Source organism: Mustela nivalis (assembly GCF_964662115.1).
Source record: "Mustela nivalis genome assembly, chromosome: 8".
Lineage (NCBI taxonomy): Eukaryota > Metazoa > Chordata > Mammalia > Carnivora > Mustelidae > Mustela > Mustela nivalis.
The window spans coordinates 36389474-36411410 of record NC_139027.1 but is presented as its reverse complement, the minus strand read 5'-3'; the positions used below and the strand labels follow the sequence as shown (position 1 = coordinate 36411410).

Below are 21937 nucleotides of genomic sequence, written 5' to 3'. Positions count from 1 at the left end.
ATTTGGTTGCGTTTGCTTTTAGTATGTGTTTGCTCACCACTTTATTTTTTAGCTTTTCTGAATAAGTTTTAGCTTTTCTCATGTGGAGTATATAATATGGTTGGGTTTTGTTCTGTGAGCCAAATATAAAATCCTTTACTTCCTTTGATAAGTGAATAGTTCACATTTATTGAAATGACTGAACGTTTGGGTTCGTTTCTCTCATTTTATAGTATAGTTGCTGTGTAAATTATGTTACATTTGTGTGTTTTCCCACTATGATGCATTTTCTTGTTTTTCTCTTTTATATATTTTGCTTTTCTTCATCTCCTTTTTATCCTTTTGTTCTTTTTCCACTTTTATCCAATAAATCTTATTAAGTTTCCTTTAAAATCTCTGCTGTCTTGTAATATAGTTTACATTTTTTATATGATCTCTGAGGTCAACTCTTGTTTCATTACTGGCATTTTTTTGTTCAATTTTTGTCTTAGTTTTTGAATTTTAATTCAGGATATTTAATTCAGTTTGGATTTTTGTGTTACAGTTTACTGCTGCTGCATGGCTGCATGGGGAAGGGAGTAGGGGTGGATAAGTTGGTAATTTTCACTGGCTTATGTGTTTTGTTGTTGGGTTTTTTTTTTTTTTTCTGTAGTTTTGTATAGATGAAGAATACTTATGCCTACACCCGTTCAAGACTGTTGATTTGGAGTGGTTTACAAGAGTCCTCATTTAAAGCGCCCTCTTGTGTTGGTATGATGTTGTGCACCTTCTTTAGTGGACGATGTGGAGGGGACAGAATCTAGTGTACAAGTGAGGGAATTAGTCTTCAAGATACTCCAGCCGGTGGAACAAGAGGGGAGCATATATGGCAGAGATGCTGGCTGGTAGGTCAACTTTGTGGTACTGAATTGCAGAAGTCTTTTCTGATTGAGTTTTGTTAATAAAATAGAAAGAAAGGTTAACCTGAGTGAGGATGGATGAAGAGATACAGGAGATCGAAGAGAGAAAACTGTTAAGTTTCTCAAAGAAGACACTGGGATAATAGGTAGATGATGACTATAGTTAGATCTTTTCATGTCGTTAAATACATTTGCAACATATTTTTAATGGTTGCTCATAATTTTGTTTTATGGCTTAAATTATGGTTTTGTGATTTTTTTTTAAAACCACTTTCCTGTTTTTTCCAATATCTTACTATTGTAAATAAAATGGAACAATGCCTCTTGCTATGCCATTCCTATACTTGGAGTTCTTAACTTTTTTTGTTGTTAAGGCATGAGAATGGTTATTTTTTCGTTGGTTCATAAACTGTAGTGAAATTGTACACTTGTGTAAAATGTAAATTTTAGAAGTGTGATGATATGTTTAACATGATAGTCAAAAGCAAAATTCTCCAAGCACAAATCACGAAATCCTAAATATGCACTTTTATATAGTGGTACTGATTATTATTAGAACAATACTGGAAGACTGAAACTGTCATCATCATATTGTTTTATTGGTGGGAAGACTAATAGCATCACTGACTTGCTGTATATAGAGTATACCAAAGGTAGCAAATTTTTAGCAAAGTTCTATTTGAAAATATGAGTCAGTTACTTTGCTTGTAACGTCATCCTGCTAAAGCAGGAAAGAGAATTGTGGGTACTTCCAGCAGAGGTTTATCAGACAAGGCCTAGGAAAGGAAGAAACCAGGATAGTTCTGGGCCATTAGCATTGGCAGTCTATGAGCTAGGAGGGAGTCATCTCTTCATGCCCCAAGGTTGCTTGGTTCACTCCCTGGCAGCGGCTAGGGAGAAGGTAAGATGATGCACTAGAAGCTGCCAGAGGAAGTGACAGAGGAGAGAGGCTGAGTTGATATTTCAGAAGGATCCGTTACAAAAGTCTTCAATAATTTAATGAAATTGTGCAAAGGAGCGATTATATTACTTGTAGAATGGATACTTTCTAGTTTTTAAACATCACATACAATTCAGAGGATTTCCAGATCCTATCATAGCTCACAATTTTAGAAGGGCAATTTTATAGCAAACCTGTATGTAAATTAACATTGGTCAGCAATAAGCTAGCACTTGTGCATACTTATCATCTGTGGGCACTGTGCTATTTTATTTAAACTGTTTAACTTTCTTATTTAAGCCATATTACTCTATGAGATAGATAATGGGGTCAAAGGCATAGAAAAGAGAATAAATAGGAACATTTACCTTCTATTTTTTCTATTTCCATGAACCTTGAAAATACTTATATTTGATCTTCTATGACAGTTTAACAATTTATTTCTGTTAGGGTCCGTAATCAAAGGAGCAAAACTGATACAAAGCTAAGGTCAAGCAAAGCTTTATTTTGCGCCAAGCATCGAGAATCAAACCAACTGGTCAGGGCCATCTCTTACATAGAGGCGACCTCTCCCAGCTTCACAGACTAACTTTTATAGAAGTGGTTGAGCCTGACTATACAGAGGTGGCTGTTAGGGTCCATAATCAAAGGAGCGAGACTGATACAAAGTGAAGGTCAAGCAAAGCTTTATTTCGTGCCAAGCATCGAGAATCATACTGACCGTTCAGGGCCATCTCTTGCAAAGAGGCGACCCCTCCCAGCCTCACAGACTAACTTTTCTAGAGGTAGTTTAGCCAGGCTATACACAGGTGGCCAATTGAATTTCAATTCACCCTAGTGGATATATGCGCGCCCCACTGATTGGATGTCTTTTATCCAGCCTGCCCTGCCCACACTCAGGTGACCAGTTGAGTTTCAATTCACCCTAGTTGATATACATGTACCCCACTTATTGGATGTCTTTTATCCCGCCTGCCCCACCCTTGTATCTAGGCTTTGCAAGCAAATTCCTCTGGGAGGGGCAGGGTCAATACAAGTTCACTGCAACAAAATGGCACCCTCTGGCCAACCAGGCCCTTACAGTGGCCAATGAGATTGAAATAGAGAAAACTGCACAGTCATGCTAGGTCAGCAACACACAGAGAAAAGTGCATAGTCATGCCAGGTCACACATGGGTGGCCAATTGAATTTCAATTTACCCTGGTAGATATATGCGTGCCTCCCTGATTGAATGTCTCCACCTGGCCTGACCCACCCTTGTATCTGGGCTTTGCAAGTAAGTTCCTCTCGGAGGGGCAGGGCCAATCTAAGTTCACTGCATAAGCACAAAATGGCTCCCTCTGGCTAAGTAGGCCCTTAAAATTTCCTTATAATGTTACCTCATGTACAGTTCAATACTGGTGAGGTATAAATGTTTACCTGTAAAGTTCATGTATGAGAAAAAGATAATTTTATATTCCAAGTGACACTACCCATCTCACTTGTAAATTTAGGAGACCAAGCAGAGGTTTGAGGGATTGAGAAGTCAGAGAAGTTAAAAAAAAGCTCTTATTTTACAACTCCTTGATGAGGCAAACATATTTGTGTCAGTGAAATCTCTTAACTTCATTAAATCAAGTTGAGGAGAGACCTCAATGTGTTCTCCCCAGTGTGCCCTTCATAGCTAAGGCAGCCATTAGGCTGTGAGTGTCTTACATCCGGGTTATCATTGCATCCTAAGGCACATTCTCCTGCCTCCATTTTCCACTTTTGGCTCTCCAGTTCACTCTCTTTTCCTCAGTGAGAGCCCATTTCCCAGTGTCCTGCTTCAACCATGTCCCCCCGCCCCGAGCAGTACCCAATCAAGATCCATTTGTCCACCAGCCTTCAGTGCCCTGCGGTATGTCCATCTCAGCCGTACCATGTTTAGTTCCTGCTACCTTGTGCTCCTCGCTGCTGCGCCTCTTGGTTTCTTTCTATGAGGGAAATGTCCCTGACCCTTGATGCAGCTCCAGGCGGTTACATGAGCACTAAAACCAGAATCACTAAAAAAAAAAAAAAAAAAAATCTGGACCAGAAGAAATGTAAGACCATTGTGATAGGAAAATCTGTACATGGATTTCTGCATCATTTGGCCAGCGTGGTTATCTTGACTATATTAAATTTATCTCTGATCTTTTTTAGAGCCGAAACAAAAAGGAGGACGTAGTTATCTTTTTAACTTCTCATTATCAGAAAGGAGGTGGGATATAAAACACCTCTCTTTACAATTCATGTAAACAGTTCTTATGTGGGTCTATTTCATGAGTAGAATGAACACAATTTTCATTTCTAAGATTCTGGGTGGCAGGTTTCATATAACTTTTTTTTTGTGGTCAGTTGCTGAAAGCCACAAGACAGTAAAACTCAATTTTTTTCAGTTGAAAGATAATAGAAGTCGAGTTTGTAGTTTTTTGGTGTTTTGATTTGATCTCATTGTAGAACTTAAGGAATTCAGACCCAGAGGTATTAAATGACTTGCTGGTTGTCTCAGTAGGCTTCCTGACTTACAGCACAAGTGTCTCACTCCATTGACTGGTTTTGCCAAGCATAGCCACTGGAGGGTTGCTTTCAAAGATTTCTTCTGAGCTCTTGCTTGTTGAGGTCAAAATACTATGACTTGGTGATCTGGCCTACGGAATATGGGGCTCATACTGACAATTAGAAGCATACGTTTGGGGTTTAAGGAGATCAGAATATCTCAGGTTAAACACCTGCTGAATGCTAGGATTATACATGTGAAATCTTTTTAAATAACTTATAATCCTGTACTGGGGATTATTATAGCAATAGTCATTGTTATTATTATTTAGACAGGAAACCATATTTGTAAGAAGGCATTATCTGCCTTGAGTCTCCATAGCTTATCTGCTTTTCCTTTCCTCCTCCATTTTATCATCTTGCCTTGTAGATGGTGGGCTCTGACTTAAACCCTTAAGGTTGTATCAACAAAGATCTAAAGTTGTGGTTCTCAACCTTGACTTAGCATTGGAATCTTTTTAAAGGGAAATTTAAAAAACACTCACACACACAAACACAAAACAGTGATGCCTGGGGCCTACTCTCAGAAATTCTGATTTTCTTTTGGCAGTGGAGGGGGCAGGGTATAGGGAGGCCTGGGGTGCGGACATGAGATTTTTGGTAGCTCCTAGGTGATTCTAAAGCATAGCCAAGGTTGAAAACCACTGGTCTCAACAACTAATGGAAGTGCCCATTCTTGCCAGTAGCTGGTTTAGGCTTGAAATATGAATCCTTGTCCTTAGTGTACACTTAGGGGAAAGTTAACCTCTCTTGAGACACACGAGGTTAGACATTGCCATGTCTAAATGTGACACCAGAACAGATGGAGCTATCTTAACGACCTCAAGGGGAGCTAGCTTACCAGCTGAAGGTGACAGAGAAGGAAGCTGGGTCCTTAATAACAACTGACCCATGGAATTTCTCAGTCTTAGAAGATATCAACCTTCACATTTCGTGTTATACTACATGAGAAATACATTTTCTTTACTCTATAAGCCATTTTGATTTGAGTTCCCTGTTACCTGCAGCCAAAGGCAAGCTGATAAATGTGAGTCAAGAATCAAACCTCCATTCATCTGTCCAAAGTTCATGTTTCTCCCTGACAACCTTCTTCACTGGAGACAGCGTTCCTTCAGGCATGGAGCAGTAACTGGGAAGGAAGAGGTATATTTAAAGGAAAGGAGAAAATGTATATTTTGGGTCTGGAGGGATAAGATGCCCAACTCAATTCAAAGTGGGGTTGATTCCCGTAAAATTTGTAACACTCTCCACAGGATTTCAAAAATAAAGTAAGAAAAAAGGGTGTATCTTTAGTTGCTATGTGTCATTCTGGGATATGCGTTTATTTTCATAGTTAATATCTCTGTATTTGGAATGTATTTTATAGTTGATGTAATATCACATTTTACTCAGCAGGTTATTTTTTCTTACTGGTGCATAAAAAATGATGGATCTTACTGATAAGTTAGTGACATTTAGATTTGATTGAATGTAATTTTTAAATTGAATTTATGTATGTATATAGTCAAAAGTTTACTGTGAGATAAACTTATGAAATTTATTTTGGATTAATAAATTATGAAAACACATGTTTTTTTTATGAAAAAGAGTGGTTCCCTGTCTCTGAACTTCCCCTCCCCTCTTTGTGGTAGGCAGAATTCTAAGATGGCTCCCAAGATTCTTTGCTTCTGGTGTACATGACCTGTTTAACCGCTACCCTCTGGTCATTACCGTGTGACGGATTTCACTCTGATGATTATCTTACATTATGGGTCAAAGGTGAAGTGGTTTTACTTCTGAAATGATTGAAGTCTTAAATCAGTTGGTTTGGAGTTTAATCAAAAGGGAGATATTCCCAGGTGAGCCTAAGCTATAATCATATGAACACTTAAAAGTGACTGGGTGCTTCCTGAAGCCAAAGATTAGAAGGGAGCTTCTCCTCCTGGCCTTGAAGAAATTGGTTGCCATGTTGTGAGAGAACCATGTGTCTAGAGCCGAGAACAATGCTTGAATGGTGCAGAAGAAGCGAGAACTCAGTCTTTATAAAACCCCAAGTTACTGAAATCTGGCAACCAGAATGAATGAATTTGGAACAGGTTTTCCGGGCTCATTTTGTACATTTCCACCCCAGCCTTCAAATCCACCATTTCTCTAAGGAGCTCCGATCCTTCTAATGGAGACTAGTATTTATAATCCAGGATGTAGGCGCTGGGTATGATTCTTGCTATGGCGTCTGGTCAGATGAAGACAGGCCCTGAGAACACAGATCGAAAAGTGACAGTCTGGTGGGGAATGGGGCTTCTGAGGAGCCCAGAATCTGGCCTACCCACTCTGGGGACCACTAGAGTTAGGGCTCTGGTTTTTGCAGTGTTGTGGGGCCCATTGGTCTTCAAGGCGACTGTGGGACTGGGGAGAGGAGAACGACATGAGGGCAAGTCACGGCCACAAGGCATTTTACCAAGATTCAGCTGTTTTTCTTGAGTAAATTCTCTCTCTCGTAAGCCTTTAATTTCCAGAATTCTGAAAATATTGGTTTTGACTGTTTTTGCCATTTCTCTCATGCCTTTTATGGAGCGGTGGATTTTCAGAGAATCTTAGTCTGCCATTCCGGAAGTAGAAACTGTGGTTCACTTTTAAGTATTGTTTGACATCATCATACCTTCTGTCCCCCCACCCGCTCCTGTCTGCACTTTAGAGATATTTATTTGTGACTGGTATGAAGACTGAATGTATGCCAGCTTTTAGTCCTTTTATTTCAGAACTTCCCTTTCTGCCTTGCCATCCAGGGACAACTCTTTCTGGCAGATTCTCCTTGTTCCTAAGTATCTGGGACCTTCTCGCCTGTTCCAGATTTGTAACTACCTTTTTTAAGAGTTCCACAGAAGTGGTCTTATTTACCAATTCACATAAGCCCTAGATAAATACAAGTTTTCTATCCCAGCTGTGTCCTATGCAAAAATACTTCAAATTTATTTGCCTGCGTGTGTTGCTTGGCAGGTATATTCGTTACATAATAATATAAACTAGACTTTAATCTTGGACTTCCTGAGCAAATCTGTGCTTCGGCCCTGTATCTGCTGACACACCAGCTCTTTTCAGCTTTCTGTAGGCCCATGGACTGCAAGCCAATTTAAACTTCCTCGCGTAGCTGGACTCTGTTAGGTGAACCCGGAATCAACAGAAATGCTCCTTATTTCAGCCAAACGCGCATAAAACAGTCATTTCAGTCCATGAAGAGGGAAAACCTGGTCCCTGTGAATTCCTGATTGTCTCAGAGGCTGAATGCCTGTCCTTGTGCAGCCGTGAAGGGTTCTATGTTCCCCCCAAGCTGGGGAGATGATGTGCGTGGCCCCTCCGGAAACAGAAACCTGCCCAGCCTCCCTTGGCCCCTGCCACTCCTGCCTGCCAAGCTGCAGGGCTCTGTTCTTTGAGATGCTCTCCAGCTAAAACTGGACCAGGAAAGAGAAGAGAGTCACCCTAATTTTTGAAATGGGATGTACAGCGACCCCTGCCCCAATCTGGGGGCCAAAAGGCAAGACAGAAGAGGGTGCCCTGTAACAAGTCGGGGGACGCTGCTGGTACCCATGGCTGCTATTTTGTTAAAGCTCAACAGGACACCAGAGCTGTGCCCAGCATGGTGTGGGAGCTGCATAAAGGATTGTGACACAGGCCTCCTGGGCCCACCCTCCGAACAGCAAGCCTCCTTTCTTCAGCCCCCAGGTCCAATCCCAGGATTGGAAAATAGGGGCTTAGGACCTCAGTCATGCCTGCGGGTGTCATTCTCCTTGCTGACAAGGAGAGGCCTGGCCCACATCTCTGTGGTTAGGGGACAGCTTTAGTGAGTGCCGGGCACAGCGCCCTTCATCTTCGACTCTCTTCTGGGCTCAGCATCCTTGCACTCCTTTTTCCTGATATTCTGGAAGCAACACCAGGGCATCCAATATGTCTGTCTTGTTCAAGGCTGTGACTGCAAGGATCAGGCACATAGAAGTCCCTCACTCAGTATTCATTAAATCATTATCAAAATTTCTTTTTCTTTTCTTTTTTTTTTTTTTTAAGAGAAAGCATGCAAGCAGGGGCTGAAAAGTCTGGGGCACATGTAAGGGAGGCTGGGCTAAGCTATGAGGTTCACTTGGTTAGGTGTAGTAGACGCATGTTCAACTCGGGAAATTTCCAACCTATAAGGGGTCAGAATATAGGGCCATGAGCCCATCATAATTCAGGGACGATCTGTATGTGACATTCACATGCACACGTGAGGGGCCTTGGAGGCTTTGCAGCTCCTCCTGAGCTGCCTCCCTTCTTATTTCCAGACTCAGGACTCTTAACTAGTGCTGTCCCCAAATCCCTGCTACACCCAACCAAGTTCTGCACGCCGGGGATCCTGGGGCCCTGGTAGAGAGCACTGGTTGCTCGAGTTGGGAGTTGATGCCCATCAGAGACCACCCAGGACCCACTTAGAGTCAACAACGACATGCTTATTATTTGCTGTAGTGCGGGAGAGGTTGCAGTTCAGGGGGCTGGGGGCCATCTCAACAGAAGGGAGTTAGATAATTCCAGTTCTTGAGACTAGAGTGAGTTAGGGGATGGTCTTGGCAGGCATGGGTCAGATTTTGTCAACTAGAGAGCTGCTGGCAGGGTCGGTGGTCTTGTCTGTGAGTGAACAAGTGTGAGGAGTTTACACCGGGACACTCTGTGACGTGCGTGCCCTGAAGGGAGGCGGGTTGTGAGGTGTGTGAGGCCTAGAGCTTTGCGTTTCGTCACATTGAGGTTTCTGTTTCAGTTCCCTGGTTCTGCTCCACAGCCTGGCTGACAGAGCAGTTTTTCACTCTTTCTCAAGGGGAGAGTGTGACAAATCCTATGAGAGGGCACACTAGGCAGGGACATGCCTATCTGACCACCATGTCCCCACCAGCCCTGAGAGGGACATCTGCATACAGCGGTGCTCGTGGAGACTGCCTGGGAGATGGCTCAGCTTCCGGGAGGGCCCTGCCTGGCCTTGGAGGAGTTTCTGTGGCATTCCCATCCATGTGTGTTTTGCCTCACTTTTGAGCTAGATTATAAATTGTATCTTCTGTTTGTATAAGAAACGGGAGGCACCTGGGTAGCTCAGTTGGTTAAGCATCTGACTCTTGATTTGGGCTCAGGCCATGATCTCAAGGTACTGGGATCGAGCCCCACTTTGGACTCCGTGCTCAGCGGGGCATCTGCTTGAGATTCTCTCTCTCCCTTTGCCCCTCCCTCTGTGCGCGCGCTCTCTCTCTGAATAAATAAATAAAATATTTTAAAAAAGAAAAAGAGGAAAAGGAAACGGAGGCCATGTGTTCTGGGTCTTAGGGCACAAGTTGACTGTAATCAAGTCCCCACCACCACCACCCTGCCGCCTTGCTCTCTAATGTCACTTCATGTTCGTGAAAGCAGAGACTCTCACAGAAGTGTTCGTTCACGGGCAGGCCACAGAGGGGGCTCCTATGGCTGTGCTGTGGGAGTAAGAGCCGCACCCCTTCTGCTGTGGGAACCCTGCTGGAGAGAGGAGAAGGGAGGGAAAGGAGGAGCAGATCCTGAAGGGAGAAGGGCTTTGATTTTGTTTCCAGCCTCTAGGCTAATCTAGGGTTAGGATTAAGAGTCCAAATTCCTTCCTTATCCCTGGAGTCAATGACTCTTTTTATGAAATATGCTGATTGAGCCCTCTGTTTCTGCTGGTCCTGCGGAAAGAAGTAGAATTATCTCATTACTAGTTACAATATGAGCCAATTTCTCTTTCAATAAAAGAAAGAAAGGGTACAATGTTTGAAAATCAGCCTCTGCCCTATCCCCGCTGTGACTTTGTACTCCTTGCAAATGGCCTTCTTCTGGGACCTTAGCAACAGTTGTTACTTTTTCGGAGATAAAATCTTTATCTAAAGTGTATCTTTCTCACTTTATCACTACTGTCATCTTTATCACTATGCAGTGAGCCAAGATTATTGACAAAGACAAGGATGGCGGAGCCAGGATGTGCACTTCTAAAGAGAAGTCTGTGCCTGGCGGTTGGTGGCTGTCCATGATGCCCGGGATTGCCCGGGTTCGAGATGAGCCTCCCCCCAGCAGGTGAGGTGACTGACCCTCAGCAGGTGCTCCGGAGGGGAGACTGGAATCCTGGGTGTATTTGTTTCCTCGGGCTGCGGTACCAGAGCACCCCAAACCGGGGGCCTTAAGACAACAGCAATGTATTTTCTCATCATTCTGGAAGCTGCAAGTCAGAAGCCAAGGTGGGGGCAGGACCACACTCCCTCTGAAGGCTTTATGGCCTGATCTTGCCCTGACTCTGTCTTCTGGTGGTCCCTGGTAATCCTTGGCACTTCTTAGCTGTGACAGTGTAAATCCAACCGCTGCCTCTGTCTTCTCTCCCTGTGTTTGTGCCTCGGTTTTCTCTTCTTATAAGGATACTTGTCATTGGATTAAGGCCCACCCTCATTTTCATTTGACTACTTGCATCTGTGAAAACCCTACTTAAAAGCAAGGGTCCCATTCACAGGTACCAGGTGTCAGGATTGAACATATCTTTTCAGGAGGACACAATTCAACCAACAACCCAAAGCCTACTCTGCTCCAAGGCAAGAGGTTGGGGTAAAGCTGGGTTTGGCTTTTCTGATCTCCTAATACTCTTCCATGGTGCTGGGAAGCCCACCTCAACCTTTGAGACCTACAATTCTAGCCTGGTTTTGCAATTATGATATTGGTCATGATATTAGTCATGTGTCTCTCTGTTCATTTGTTGTAAAGCAGGTAGAAGGAGTTGAATTTATTCCATTTCTCCCTCTACAGCATAATCTCATCATCAGTGATGGAGGGATTCTTTCACGTTTATTTTTTCCCCTTTCTGCACTGACCCAGTGAGGCTATGAACAAGTCAGTTATGTGGGGGTCAGAAACAATCCTAAAATCTCCATGATTTAAAACTACAAGGATGATATGACGCTCATGCTGTTCATGTCGTAGGTCAGCAGTTCGCTGTACTGCTCGGGCACTTGATCTGAAAGGACAGCCTCCACCTGAGTGGGGGCAGCCGCCATATTGGAGGCTTGAGGACTTGGAGGTTCCAACTGGCACAGCCCAGTCTTTGGCCCTGAAGAGACGTGCACCACCACTTGGCCAGGACTGGTCTCACCTCCAGCCACAGTGGAGCCACCCCCCACCCCCAGAGTTGGGAGAATAGGAAAGATCTCACCAAATTCACCAGTGTCTGCCAGGAACGCAATTTCTCTTATTCTGTGGACTGTCCATCACGTTGTCCACAGGTTTCCATTAAGAATTTCCATCTGTAGGAAGCCCTCACTCCTGTTCCCTTCCTGTTCCTCTAATAATTCCCTTCCCAATCTATTGTCTCAGGGCCCTGCCCTTTACATGCTGAATTAAAGCCGGTTTACGGCAGAAACAGGTGGTCCCTCATGATTTAAGGTTCTGCAGTTATCAGCTGGTGGACAAGTATTGAGCACCTTCTGTGAGCAGGCAGATGCTGAGGCTGCGTCCTCGGGCGTGCAGAGGAGATGCCTGATCTCATAGAGCTGGGAGTCAGGCCAGTTAGATCCAGGCTGTACTGGGCTACAAACAATAAGAACTCCCCTCTCCAACCCACTGACACCACAACCACATTATCTCATATAACGGGAAGTCCAGAGGTGGGAAAGGTTCAGGCGTATTTAAATGAAACTGGAACCCCAGCTCATTTCCCTTGGCTCTGCTTTTAGCCAGGAGGCTTCTTCCTTATACTCTCTTGTTGTCCAAAAGGAAAAAAAAAAAAAAAAAAAGCCTTCCAGCAGTAGCTGTGATGATGTATTTCCTCCCGTTCAGTGGAAAGGAGACCTTTCCAACCATACTGTAAGAAAGCCCTGCCCTTCACTCTGCCTGGGACAATCCCTGGATATATAGCACGAGTGTCAGCCTAGGTCTCTGACACTCTTCAGCCAAGGATGATACTGTGTTGCCTTAGAGCTGGAGGGTGGGGGGTGCAGTGGCCCCCTTCCCCTAAGACACAGCCTGGAATAAGGAGTGTATTTGTTGGCTAGTGCTGCCAGAGCAGAGGACTGAACACGGGGTGATGTAACAACAAAACGATTTCCTCACAATTCTGGGGGCTACAAGTCTGAATGAACCTGTCAACAAGGTTGAGTTCTTCCAAGGCCTCACTCCTCGGCTTATAGATGTGCGTCTTCTTCCTTTGTCCTCATATGGTCTTCCTTCTGTGTGTGTCTCTTCCCTAATATCTTTTTATTTTTTAAAAAATATTTATTTTTGAGAGAGAGAGAGAAAGAGAGAACACACCCGTGCGAGTGAGCACATGCGCGCATGAGCTCACGGGCAGGGGGTGGAGGAAAGGGAGAGAGAGGCCCCCCTGCTGCGAATGGAGCCTGATGCAGGGCTCCCTCCCAAGACCCTGGGATCATGACCTGAACTGAAGTTAGATGCTTAACCGACTGAGCCACCCAGGGGCCCCTAATAACCTCACTTTAACTAAATTACCTCTTTAAAGACCCTGTCTTCAAAAGTATTAGGGATTAGGACTTCAACATAGGAATCTGGGGGGAGGTGCAGACAGAGTTCAGCCCACAACAACAAGAGAAGGTTGTCTGAACAAAAAAGGCTTCTTTTCGGAAGGTAGAAAGGGAAAATGGATACTGGTTAGGCAACCAATAGGATCTGAGCTATGGAGAGAGGGAAAAAACTGGGTAACCAGTGATGTCAGATAGTGAAAAATACTTGGAAAGAAAATGCAGCAGAGTCAGGCAATCGAGAGGGACTGCAGAGGGTGAGCAGCGTTGGCGAGGGTGGCTGGGATGGCGTTTCCGAAGACGGGATGTTGGAGCGATGCCAAGTGGAAGGCTGAGGGAGGAGAACTGCAGGGAGGAAGCAGCACATCCAAAGGCCCCCAGGCAGGAATGAACTTGGCAGAGTCAAGGGACAGGGAGGAGGCCGGTGCATTTAAAAGCATCATGAGCAGTGGTCCAGGAGGTCAGCAGGGGCCAGACCACTCGGGACTCTGGGTATTTGGGGTTACATTCTACGATCCAGCTGCCTTTGGGGAGACACCTCGGTGATGATGTTGAATTTCCACATGGCCAAATAACCACGGAGATACATCTGTCCTCTGGGCAGACTCCAAACCACCTAAACCCAGCACTGGAGTGAGAATGACACCCCCACCCCCACCCCACGCCCCAGGGCAGTGTTCTCATCTCCAGCATTCAAGGCCTGGCATGAGGCCAAGTCTGCCACCTCCTACTGGCCAAAGGCAGAAATGGAGAAATTTGTACCTGAATTTCTAACCTAGGATGGGGCAATGGGTGAGGAACAAACTCTTCCTGTGATGGCCCTTGGCACCTTTGGTGGTGAGGACGGATGCGTCCAAGAAGCAAAGATCTTGTCTTCAGAAGCATATCTGACACTCGGAAAGGGAAGGGAGGCGAGCCATTGTACAGTGTCCCTGTGTGACTGTTGCATAAGCAAGATGGACATACCACAGGGCCGGTTTTCCCCCTAAAAAAGTATATGTAAAGATATTCCTGGAGATAAAGAACTAGATTGCTAAAATCTAGAGGGTGGTCTGATTCCGAAAATTCTTTTAGCTCAAACCCGCTTTTCACCAAGTCATACACTCTCATTTCTAAGTTAGCAGACATTTCCGTGGCTTTGCCAGTGCTGGATTTTGTTGGGGATCCTCCTTGTGAGAGTGGGTATGGCGAGCTGTGGCTCACTTCCCACTTGAGTTCCATTAACAAGAAACATTTTAAGGACCTCTTTTCCACCAACTGGTCCCAACCCTTCTAGTGGTTTCCTTCCCCCCATCTCTGCCCTTGGCCAGCTTGTAGCACCATGCATGTTAGACTTTCTATCCCTTCTACCATCGTGAATGGTTCACCTTGTGAGAGTGAAGATCTGATCTCCCAGGCACCTGGGTGGCTCAGTCATTAAGCATCTGCCTTTGGCTCAGGTCATGATCCCGGGGTCCTGGGATCGAGTCTCACGTTGGGCTCCCTGCTCAGTGGGAAGCCTGCTTCTCCCTCTCCCACTTCCCCTGCTTGTGTTCCTTCTCTCGCTGTGTCGCTCTCTGTTAAATAAATTAATAAAACCTTAAAAAAAAAAAAAAAAGATCTGATCTCCCAACATAAGTCCTATCTCAGGCAGGGGTCACCTGTTTGAAAAGGACAGCCAAAGGAGGTTGAGCAAAGGAGGACAGGAAGGCCGCAGGGCTATCGGATAAAACCCACAGGCCGGAAGCCAGATTTCATGAGGCACCGGAACCTGAAACAGGAAATTAGAAATGGCCCTCAGATCCTTAAAACTTCTCAATTCAACTCAACCTGATTCTGACACTGAGGACTCAGTGGTCCATCTCCATTTCCCTTAATTCAGTGCCTGCCTGTGACTACTTCAACAAACAGTGTGGCTGAGGTGACCCCATGTGACCTCTGAGGCTGGATCACAAAGGTCATGCATACCTCGTTTTCTGGAACACACACCCTAGGAATCCCAAACCACTGTGTCAGAAGTCTGATTATCCTGAGGCCACCACGCTCTTAAGAAACCTGAGCCACGTGAGAAGCCCTGGAATGGCTGTTCTGGTCGTCAGTCCCCATCTTCACGTTTCCCGGCCAGGTCAGACATGCGAGGGAGGGAGTGACCCTAAGGTCACCGCAGCCCTGGCCCTGGAGTCTTCCTAGCAGAGGGAGGTGCAGACTTCATGGAGCAAACACAGACCATCCCCCTACACTCTATCTGAATTCCCGACCCACAGAATCCATGAGCATAGTTCTATAATGGGATATCTCATACTTCAGTGATAATGAGAACACAGAATTAGGCTCCAAGTCCCCACGGTCTCATTTCCTCTCTTTCCATGTCAGCATCATTGTTCTCTGTGTAGATGCCTTTCTTTTGTGCCTGTAAGCCAATGTGGTCATCCTAGGCCTTGCTTTACATCACTCCTTCATTCAGACACTCGAGATGCCGGGTCATAATTGCAAACACACAATTACAGTGACTGCAACATCTGGGCCCCCTGGGTGATCTGTGTGGGTTTGTGTGTGCATTTACTATATCCTGTCCCCCTCTCGGGGTGCTTTGGTTTTCAGAGCGCTCACCCCTCTTTGCAATTACGTACTTTCCTTGTTTTCGCGTGTATTATCTTCTCACTTGCTGAAACATAAGCCCCCCCAAATCAGGATCTCTGTCAGTCTTGTCAACTCTTGCGTCCTAGGCAACTAAAACAGTGCCTGCAAAAGAGTAGACATTCAGGAATATTTATGCAGCTTATAAACACCCATAGATTTTCACATGTATGAGATAAATTTCACATGGACAAGATGCCATCACGACAGTCCACCTCTCCATCCCTGCAGAGTGAGCGTGGTAAAAGCTGAGACAGCGGCTGGTGGCAAGTGACCCACTCTGGTCTGGCCTCTTCATAACTGACCTTGAGGCACACACTCGGATTCCCAGGAAACCCATCAAGTTTCCTATGACTCTGCAGTGATATTCCATCCTCGGCTTATTTTCCTTTTTGTTTGCCAGTGTTGGAGATGCTACATTTTAAAAAACATGACTTTTGAACGTTATCCAAAAACTCAGCTAATTTTCCATCTCTCATGAGTCAGGGATCCACTTGGGCCAGTGCCTCATCTCTTTCTGGTGCCTCTTGATGGCTAGGAGCTCAGGTCAGGCAAGGGAACTAATTGTGGAATACCCCTACATTCAAGCCTCTCTGCCCTTCCAAAGGAGGGTCTGGTGGGTGTGCAGAAGTGAGAAATAGGGACACCACTGGGGCCGTCTTTGATTCAGGAGTAGGAACTCCTATACACTGTTGCAGATAGAAAGTAGCATAAATCCTCATGGAGGATCATGGACCTCAGTGATACAAAGGCAAAAAGACAAATGTATATTGCCACAATACTTTTAATAGCAAAGGATTGGAAACAACCCCAATGACAGTCAGGGGTGACTGGTTGAATAAACAATGGTATGTATGACTTCAAAATGGAGCATTTAATAGAACATTCTATGGTTCTATGGAATGATATTCAACATACTGTTACAGGAAAAAAAGCAAGACCAAGGAAAGTATGAAATAGTGTGCTATCATTTATCGTGTGTGTGTGTATCTTTTTTTTTATTTAATGGAAGGGTGAAATGGAAGAAAAATTATCTAAGGCAGAAGGAAGAATAGGTAGAGGGGACTGGGTCAGAATACAGATTTCTCTGAATGTTGCTCATTTCGTGGATATGACTTATACATGATTATAAAAAAATTAAAATGAAAAGAGCCAGGTCTAAAAATTTAAGCAAAATAAAGCAAATAACCATAACCCTGATTCAAGTTTGGAACATAACCACTATTCCAAGTTATTTTAAAATGGTAATCTGACTGAACATCTCTAATGGCAAAAACCCTAAGGACAAAAAGAACTGCAAAAGAAAATTTTAACTGTTCTCAGTAATTATTTTTTATGATAGTTTGGGCATCGTTACTCTGATGGTTTAAAACAATATGTAATTATTTTGGTGATTTTTGAGAAAGAGGTTTTTAGAATGAGTGAAAAAAAAGCAGATGTAAAAATCAATAAGGTTACATTAAAAATCCTGCAGTCCTGAGTCGAATTGGAAGTACCTTTATAAACTCATGTAGTTAAAAAAACAAACAAAACTCATAGTGCATTATTTCCTAGTTCTGTCCACTAACACCAAGAAACAGTGACCAAACCACTACCAATGAGCACTCCTACCACCCAGATTTTCCCCACTAAGAGGAACCAGGGATCCCTGGGAATCACTGGATGACTGGGTCATAAAACACCCAAGATGAGCTTAAAACATCCTGTCATACAAGATAACTACAAAATGTCAAAGACCAACTAGGGTCAGGTCAAAAGGAATCAGCCAATTAATGTAATTCCCAAGAGCCAAAGATGCGATAATTTGAGTAACAGTAAACAACTGCAGTGGATTAAAACACACTTGAAATATTTTTAAATCAAGAGTGTACGGTGTACTCAAAGAACAGAAAACAACTCTTGCTGGACAGTTTGGAAGGATGACAGAAAACCATCTTGGAAACTGATGAAGGGGACAAAGTCAAGAATTTTTGCTGCCTTCCTCTACAAATCAAACTTCAGGGTGACCAAATGAATAATTGATAGAAGTTTGTTTCTCTTTATAAAGTATGCCAGCTAACAAAGAAGAGACATCAGCACTAGAATAGTGCTTGCAACCCCTAAAGAGGTCTATGATAATCACGAATGGCTGCTATCACCAGAAAAGAGAGGCAACTAGAGATTATGTGGCTCCCCGCAGAAGTACCTGTCACCTCCAATAAAGTAGTTTTGTACAAATAAACACAACTGGACTCTGACTAAATCTCTCGATAAACTACTGATGTGTAAGAAATGGGACAGAGGAACATGTTAAAAGACACTGCAGAGATGCACCCAGCAAGACCCAGGCTGTGAGAAATTCTCCAGGATACACCATCCAGTACTGATCTCTAACAAGCCTCCGGGTGATCCCAGTATGTGCTAACCGGTGAGAGCCGATGCTACATTTAAAGGAGACTCAAGAGGCATGACCACAAATTACAGAGCATGGACCTAACTCAGACAAAAACTCCTGAGCTACTCAGAAGTTTTGAACAATGACTGAGTTGTTGGATGTATTAAGGAATTACTGCCAATTAAAAAAAAAGATTTTATTTATTTATTTGAGAGAGAGAATGAGAGAGAGAGCATGAGAAGGGGGAGGGTCAGAGAGAGAAGCAGATTCCCCATGGAGTTGGGATCCTGATACGGGACTCGATCCCAGGACTCTGGGATCATGACCTGAGCTGAAGGCCGCCGCTCAACCAACTGAGCCACCCAGGTGCCCCAAATCATTGCTAATTTTTAAAGCGTGATTGGTATGGAGGTGAAGCTTTTTCAGAAGTCCTTGTGGTTTAGAGATACACGTAGAAATGTCTAGTGTTGAGATGATATGGTGTCCAGGATCTGCTTCAGAATCATCACGGGCTGGGGTGAGAGAAGAGGTGGGGAAGGTTGGCTGTGTGTTCGTTGTTGAAGCTGGTGGTTTGGACGTGGGAGTCACCATATTATCCTCTACTTCTGTACACGTTTGTAACTATGCCTGATTAACAAGTTTTACAAGCCCCCTGCCAATGATAGGAAGCTCTCTTCTTACCTGGAAAGGGGTACAACTCCTGGCTACCCTTTGTTAACTCCTCCCTCCTCTGGCCTAGTGCACACCGCAGCTAGGAAAGGACAGGGGAGAAGGTGGTTTCCCCAGGGGAAAGTGAGTGGCGGAGAGAGAGCAGACACAGGGTACTGCCCATGGAGGAAGGGCCCAGGCATCATCCACAAGAGGGCGTCCCACACCACCAGGCATTGATATTTTGGTGCTGCAGGGACTGGGCTGGATGTCGGATTTCATCAACAGGAAGCAGCTTTGATGAAGGCAGGTCTTGGCGATGTAAACCACTGGTTTAGGCGGGGCCTGTCTGGCATCCCAGTTATCGTCAGACACCAGTCTAAGCGGGGAATGTGCTCTGTAGCTCCCCAAGTCACTCCTTGCCTGCTGGGAGGTGAGAGGCTTGCCCTTTGGAACCAGTCCTGCTCCTGCCAGGAAGAATGTACCACTGTAACACTGTACTTTCAGGGTCACTGTACTTTCAGGTCATGCCCTTGGACTGCCCTCCCTGACGTTCTGCACAGGGGACCGGATGGCACGCGGGCTTCTAACCTGAGTCACAGCACCACTTGAAAATACAAGGCTGTGGCTAATAGTTTGAAGATAATCTAACAACCCATTAAGGCAGATTTGCAGACCCTCATTCTGTTGTTGGGAGAGACTGCAGCCGAGCTACAGGAGAAGAAACATGTCAAAAGCAGCTCTTGACTGTGTCTCACTCTTTGAAAAAAATAAGACAAGGCTAGGGGATAGGTTTTTCCCGGAAAACGTCTTGGTATATGGCTTGGTCACTAAACGGGTGACACACTTCCTCTGGCTCCATCTCATACCAAGACAAATACAGGGAATTTTAAAATAAAATGTCTGATGAAACGTCACCTAGATTAGCATGTATTTAGATACTGAAATCTCCTCTCAGTTTATCTGCCTCGTAAGCTTTTACGTGAACAGTCTCCTCCACCCACGCACCCCCCGCCCCCTGTCCCAGCCAGTGCTTGCCTTCCTCAGTCAGCTGGAAGGCACTGCCCCTTAGCTCCTACATCAGGAGTAGGAGGCCCCAGAATCAATGTAAATTCCAGCCTTTTCTTAAGCTCATCACAGCCACGTGTGGCTTTACCAATCACCCATTTGGCCCAGCCAAGTTTCTATTGTTGGCTCAATCCCAAGGTTGCCTCCGTGGTTTCTTTTTCGTGCATTTATCTCAGTGGGTCCCACCTAGATCAGAAGAGAGCCAGGTATCCCTTCCTAGAAGGTCCTGAGCTAACTCATGTGCTGGGACAGGCCAGGTGGGCATGGAGGAGCAACAGACTTGATTTCTTCAGTTGCGAGACCAGGTCACATTCTGAGATAGGATTTCTCAAAGGGGAATTCATTCCAGCAGAACTTAGGCTTTAATGTTGTTTCCTTGGTCTAGAAGAATCAGTGTGGGCATTCCAGGCCCTGCCATGGCTTTCTGATGAAAAGGCTGGCCGGCGTGTCGCAGAAGGAATGCAGACAAGAACGTTGTACTGGGCTGTGGCAGAAGACCCACTCCCCATGCCGCACGAGCAGGGCAGGACTGGTCCTCAGCACACCAGAACCGCTTTGTAACATGGCGTGACTCTAACCATACAGAGGACTGACAGGCCTCTCAGACACATACCGTAACACATAGTCCCTCCCCCACCGGTTCAAACTTCCAATGCCGTTCAGCCAGCATTTTGAAAAACTGCCCACTTCTCTGTGAAGACTTGAGAAAGTTAGTGCATAATCTATGGGAAGAGCTTAAAGCAGAAAAATAAAAAACAAAAAACCATCATGGCAGCAGCGTGGGTCTGGTAGCTGCCCTTCTCTGCCACTCCCCAGAAGAGTGTGCGGCACTGCCCGAGAAGCCAGGGGGCACGGGCAGGGAGGCGGGTGGGCGAGGACAAGGCAGGACAAGGAGAGACAGCTGTCGCAGTCAGGGCCCACAGCCGGGTCTCTGAGGAAGCAAAAGGAGCCCAGGTCTCCGCACTGCAGTGACCCCCCCCTTCCCTGCCCCAACTGCCTTAGAAGTCATAAGGGGACACAAAGATGGTGACCTTGGACACGTGGTTGGCTTGGAAGGAGCGGTCCAGGTATTCTGACATGTCAACATCCACCTCTAGCGTCTGCGGCCCCTCCAGGGTTTGGACCAGGATCAGCTCCCCTGTCTGCCGGTCTGAGCGCTGCATCACGAAGTGGCCCCGGCTGTTCCCGCCCACGATCCCAAAGCGTAGGCTGTTGGGTCCAGGTCGGCCAGGGGCCGAAGCTGTGGCCATGCGGAAGAGCGTGATGGGCGTCTTCAGGTTGGAGGGCAGAGAGAGGTAATGGAAGGAGATGGTCTTGGGCAAGTGGCGGCAGGGTCGGCTGTCCATGGGGCAGGGGTTTCGCTCACACTGGCTGGAACGGAGAGGCCAAAAGGGAGGGAGTCAGCCTTGGGGAGACGCGGGAGGGCCTGCTCTGACCTGGCTTGTCTGCCCCACTGCCTTCCTGCAGAGGCCTCCAGGGTGACCTTTCCCAGCCACAGTCCCTCAGCACAGAGGCTCAGAGGGTAGTGGGTGGCAGGTGTGGCCCGGCAAGAGGTGCTCCCCTGACCCACTTCTATACGTACACATGTACACATGTATTTATACATACTGTTACTGGAGTTTTTACAGATAAGTAAAGCTGGGAAGATAAAGCAGGTGCCCCTTCTGCCTGTGCCAAGACCTCTGTCTGTTATGGCAGAACCCCAGCAGGTAGCGGCCAACACCTTGGAATGCAGTGCTCAGTGCAAGGTGAACTTTGCAAACACCCAGCGTTGATTCTTAAAGAGGAAACCCTGTCTTTCCTAACCATTTGGAATCAGGATTTTGTGGAAGTGCTTCTGGTATTTCTCTACCTTAAACAACACACAGATACAATTTAGCATGTTTCATGACTCATATAATCACAGTTACGTAGATCAAATATCCCATCTGGCCGATAATCATGGATGTCCCCAGAGGCTATGACGTGGAGTCCCTTCACTGAGTGACTTCGCCACTGACTTTCTTGATGCTTCTACTCTGCCATCGCTCAAAAAGCAATTGAGGTATCTGAGCTTGGGAAATTAACTCATCCTAAAGACAATGCTAAGGTTCTTGTGATCTCTTTTTCCAAAGAAAATACATGTACTTTGTGATAGTTATAGTTACTCTCCTGAAAGGCCTATCTCCCACCTTTTGAAAACAACCACCACAAACCATCAGGTGCTGAGGTTACCAGAAATCAAACCTAAACCAATGGAAAAGTCGATCAATATAATACAAAGGTATATGGGGCGTGCGGTGTGACTGGAACTGACCAGTTAGTGGGCATGAGAGCCTGAGATGATCCTCTCCCGAACCTGTA

The 21937-nt window shown here is 45.4% G+C and overlaps 2 protein-coding genes across 3 annotated transcripts in view; one reads left to right on the top strand and one right to left on the bottom strand.

The window, feature by feature from the left end:
- Nucleotides 1-5964, top strand: part of ZC3H8 (zinc finger CCCH-type containing 8) — a 35392-nt gene extending 29428 nt beyond the window's left edge. The window contains exon 9 of one of the 2 annotated variants that reach the window (XM_082746579.1): nucleotides 5386-5964. The gene's annotated coding sequence lies outside the window, so the exon portion shown is untranslated. Of the gene's footprint in view, nucleotides 1-631; nucleotides 1222-5385 lie in introns of those variants that run through there. The other variant, XM_082746578.1, reaches the window with a different exon arrangement.
- Nucleotides 5965-18062: 12098 nt separating this feature from the next.
- FBLN7 (fibulin 7) overlaps nucleotides 18063-21937 on the bottom strand; it is a 48426-nt gene continuing 44551 nt past the window's right edge. The window contains exon 8 of the mRNA XM_082743053.1: nucleotides 18063-20965. Within this exon, the coding sequence (XP_082599179.1) occupies nucleotides 20593-20965 (373 nt within the window). The 3' untranslated portion in view covers nucleotides 18063-20592. The remainder of the gene's footprint in view (nucleotides 20966-21937) is intronic.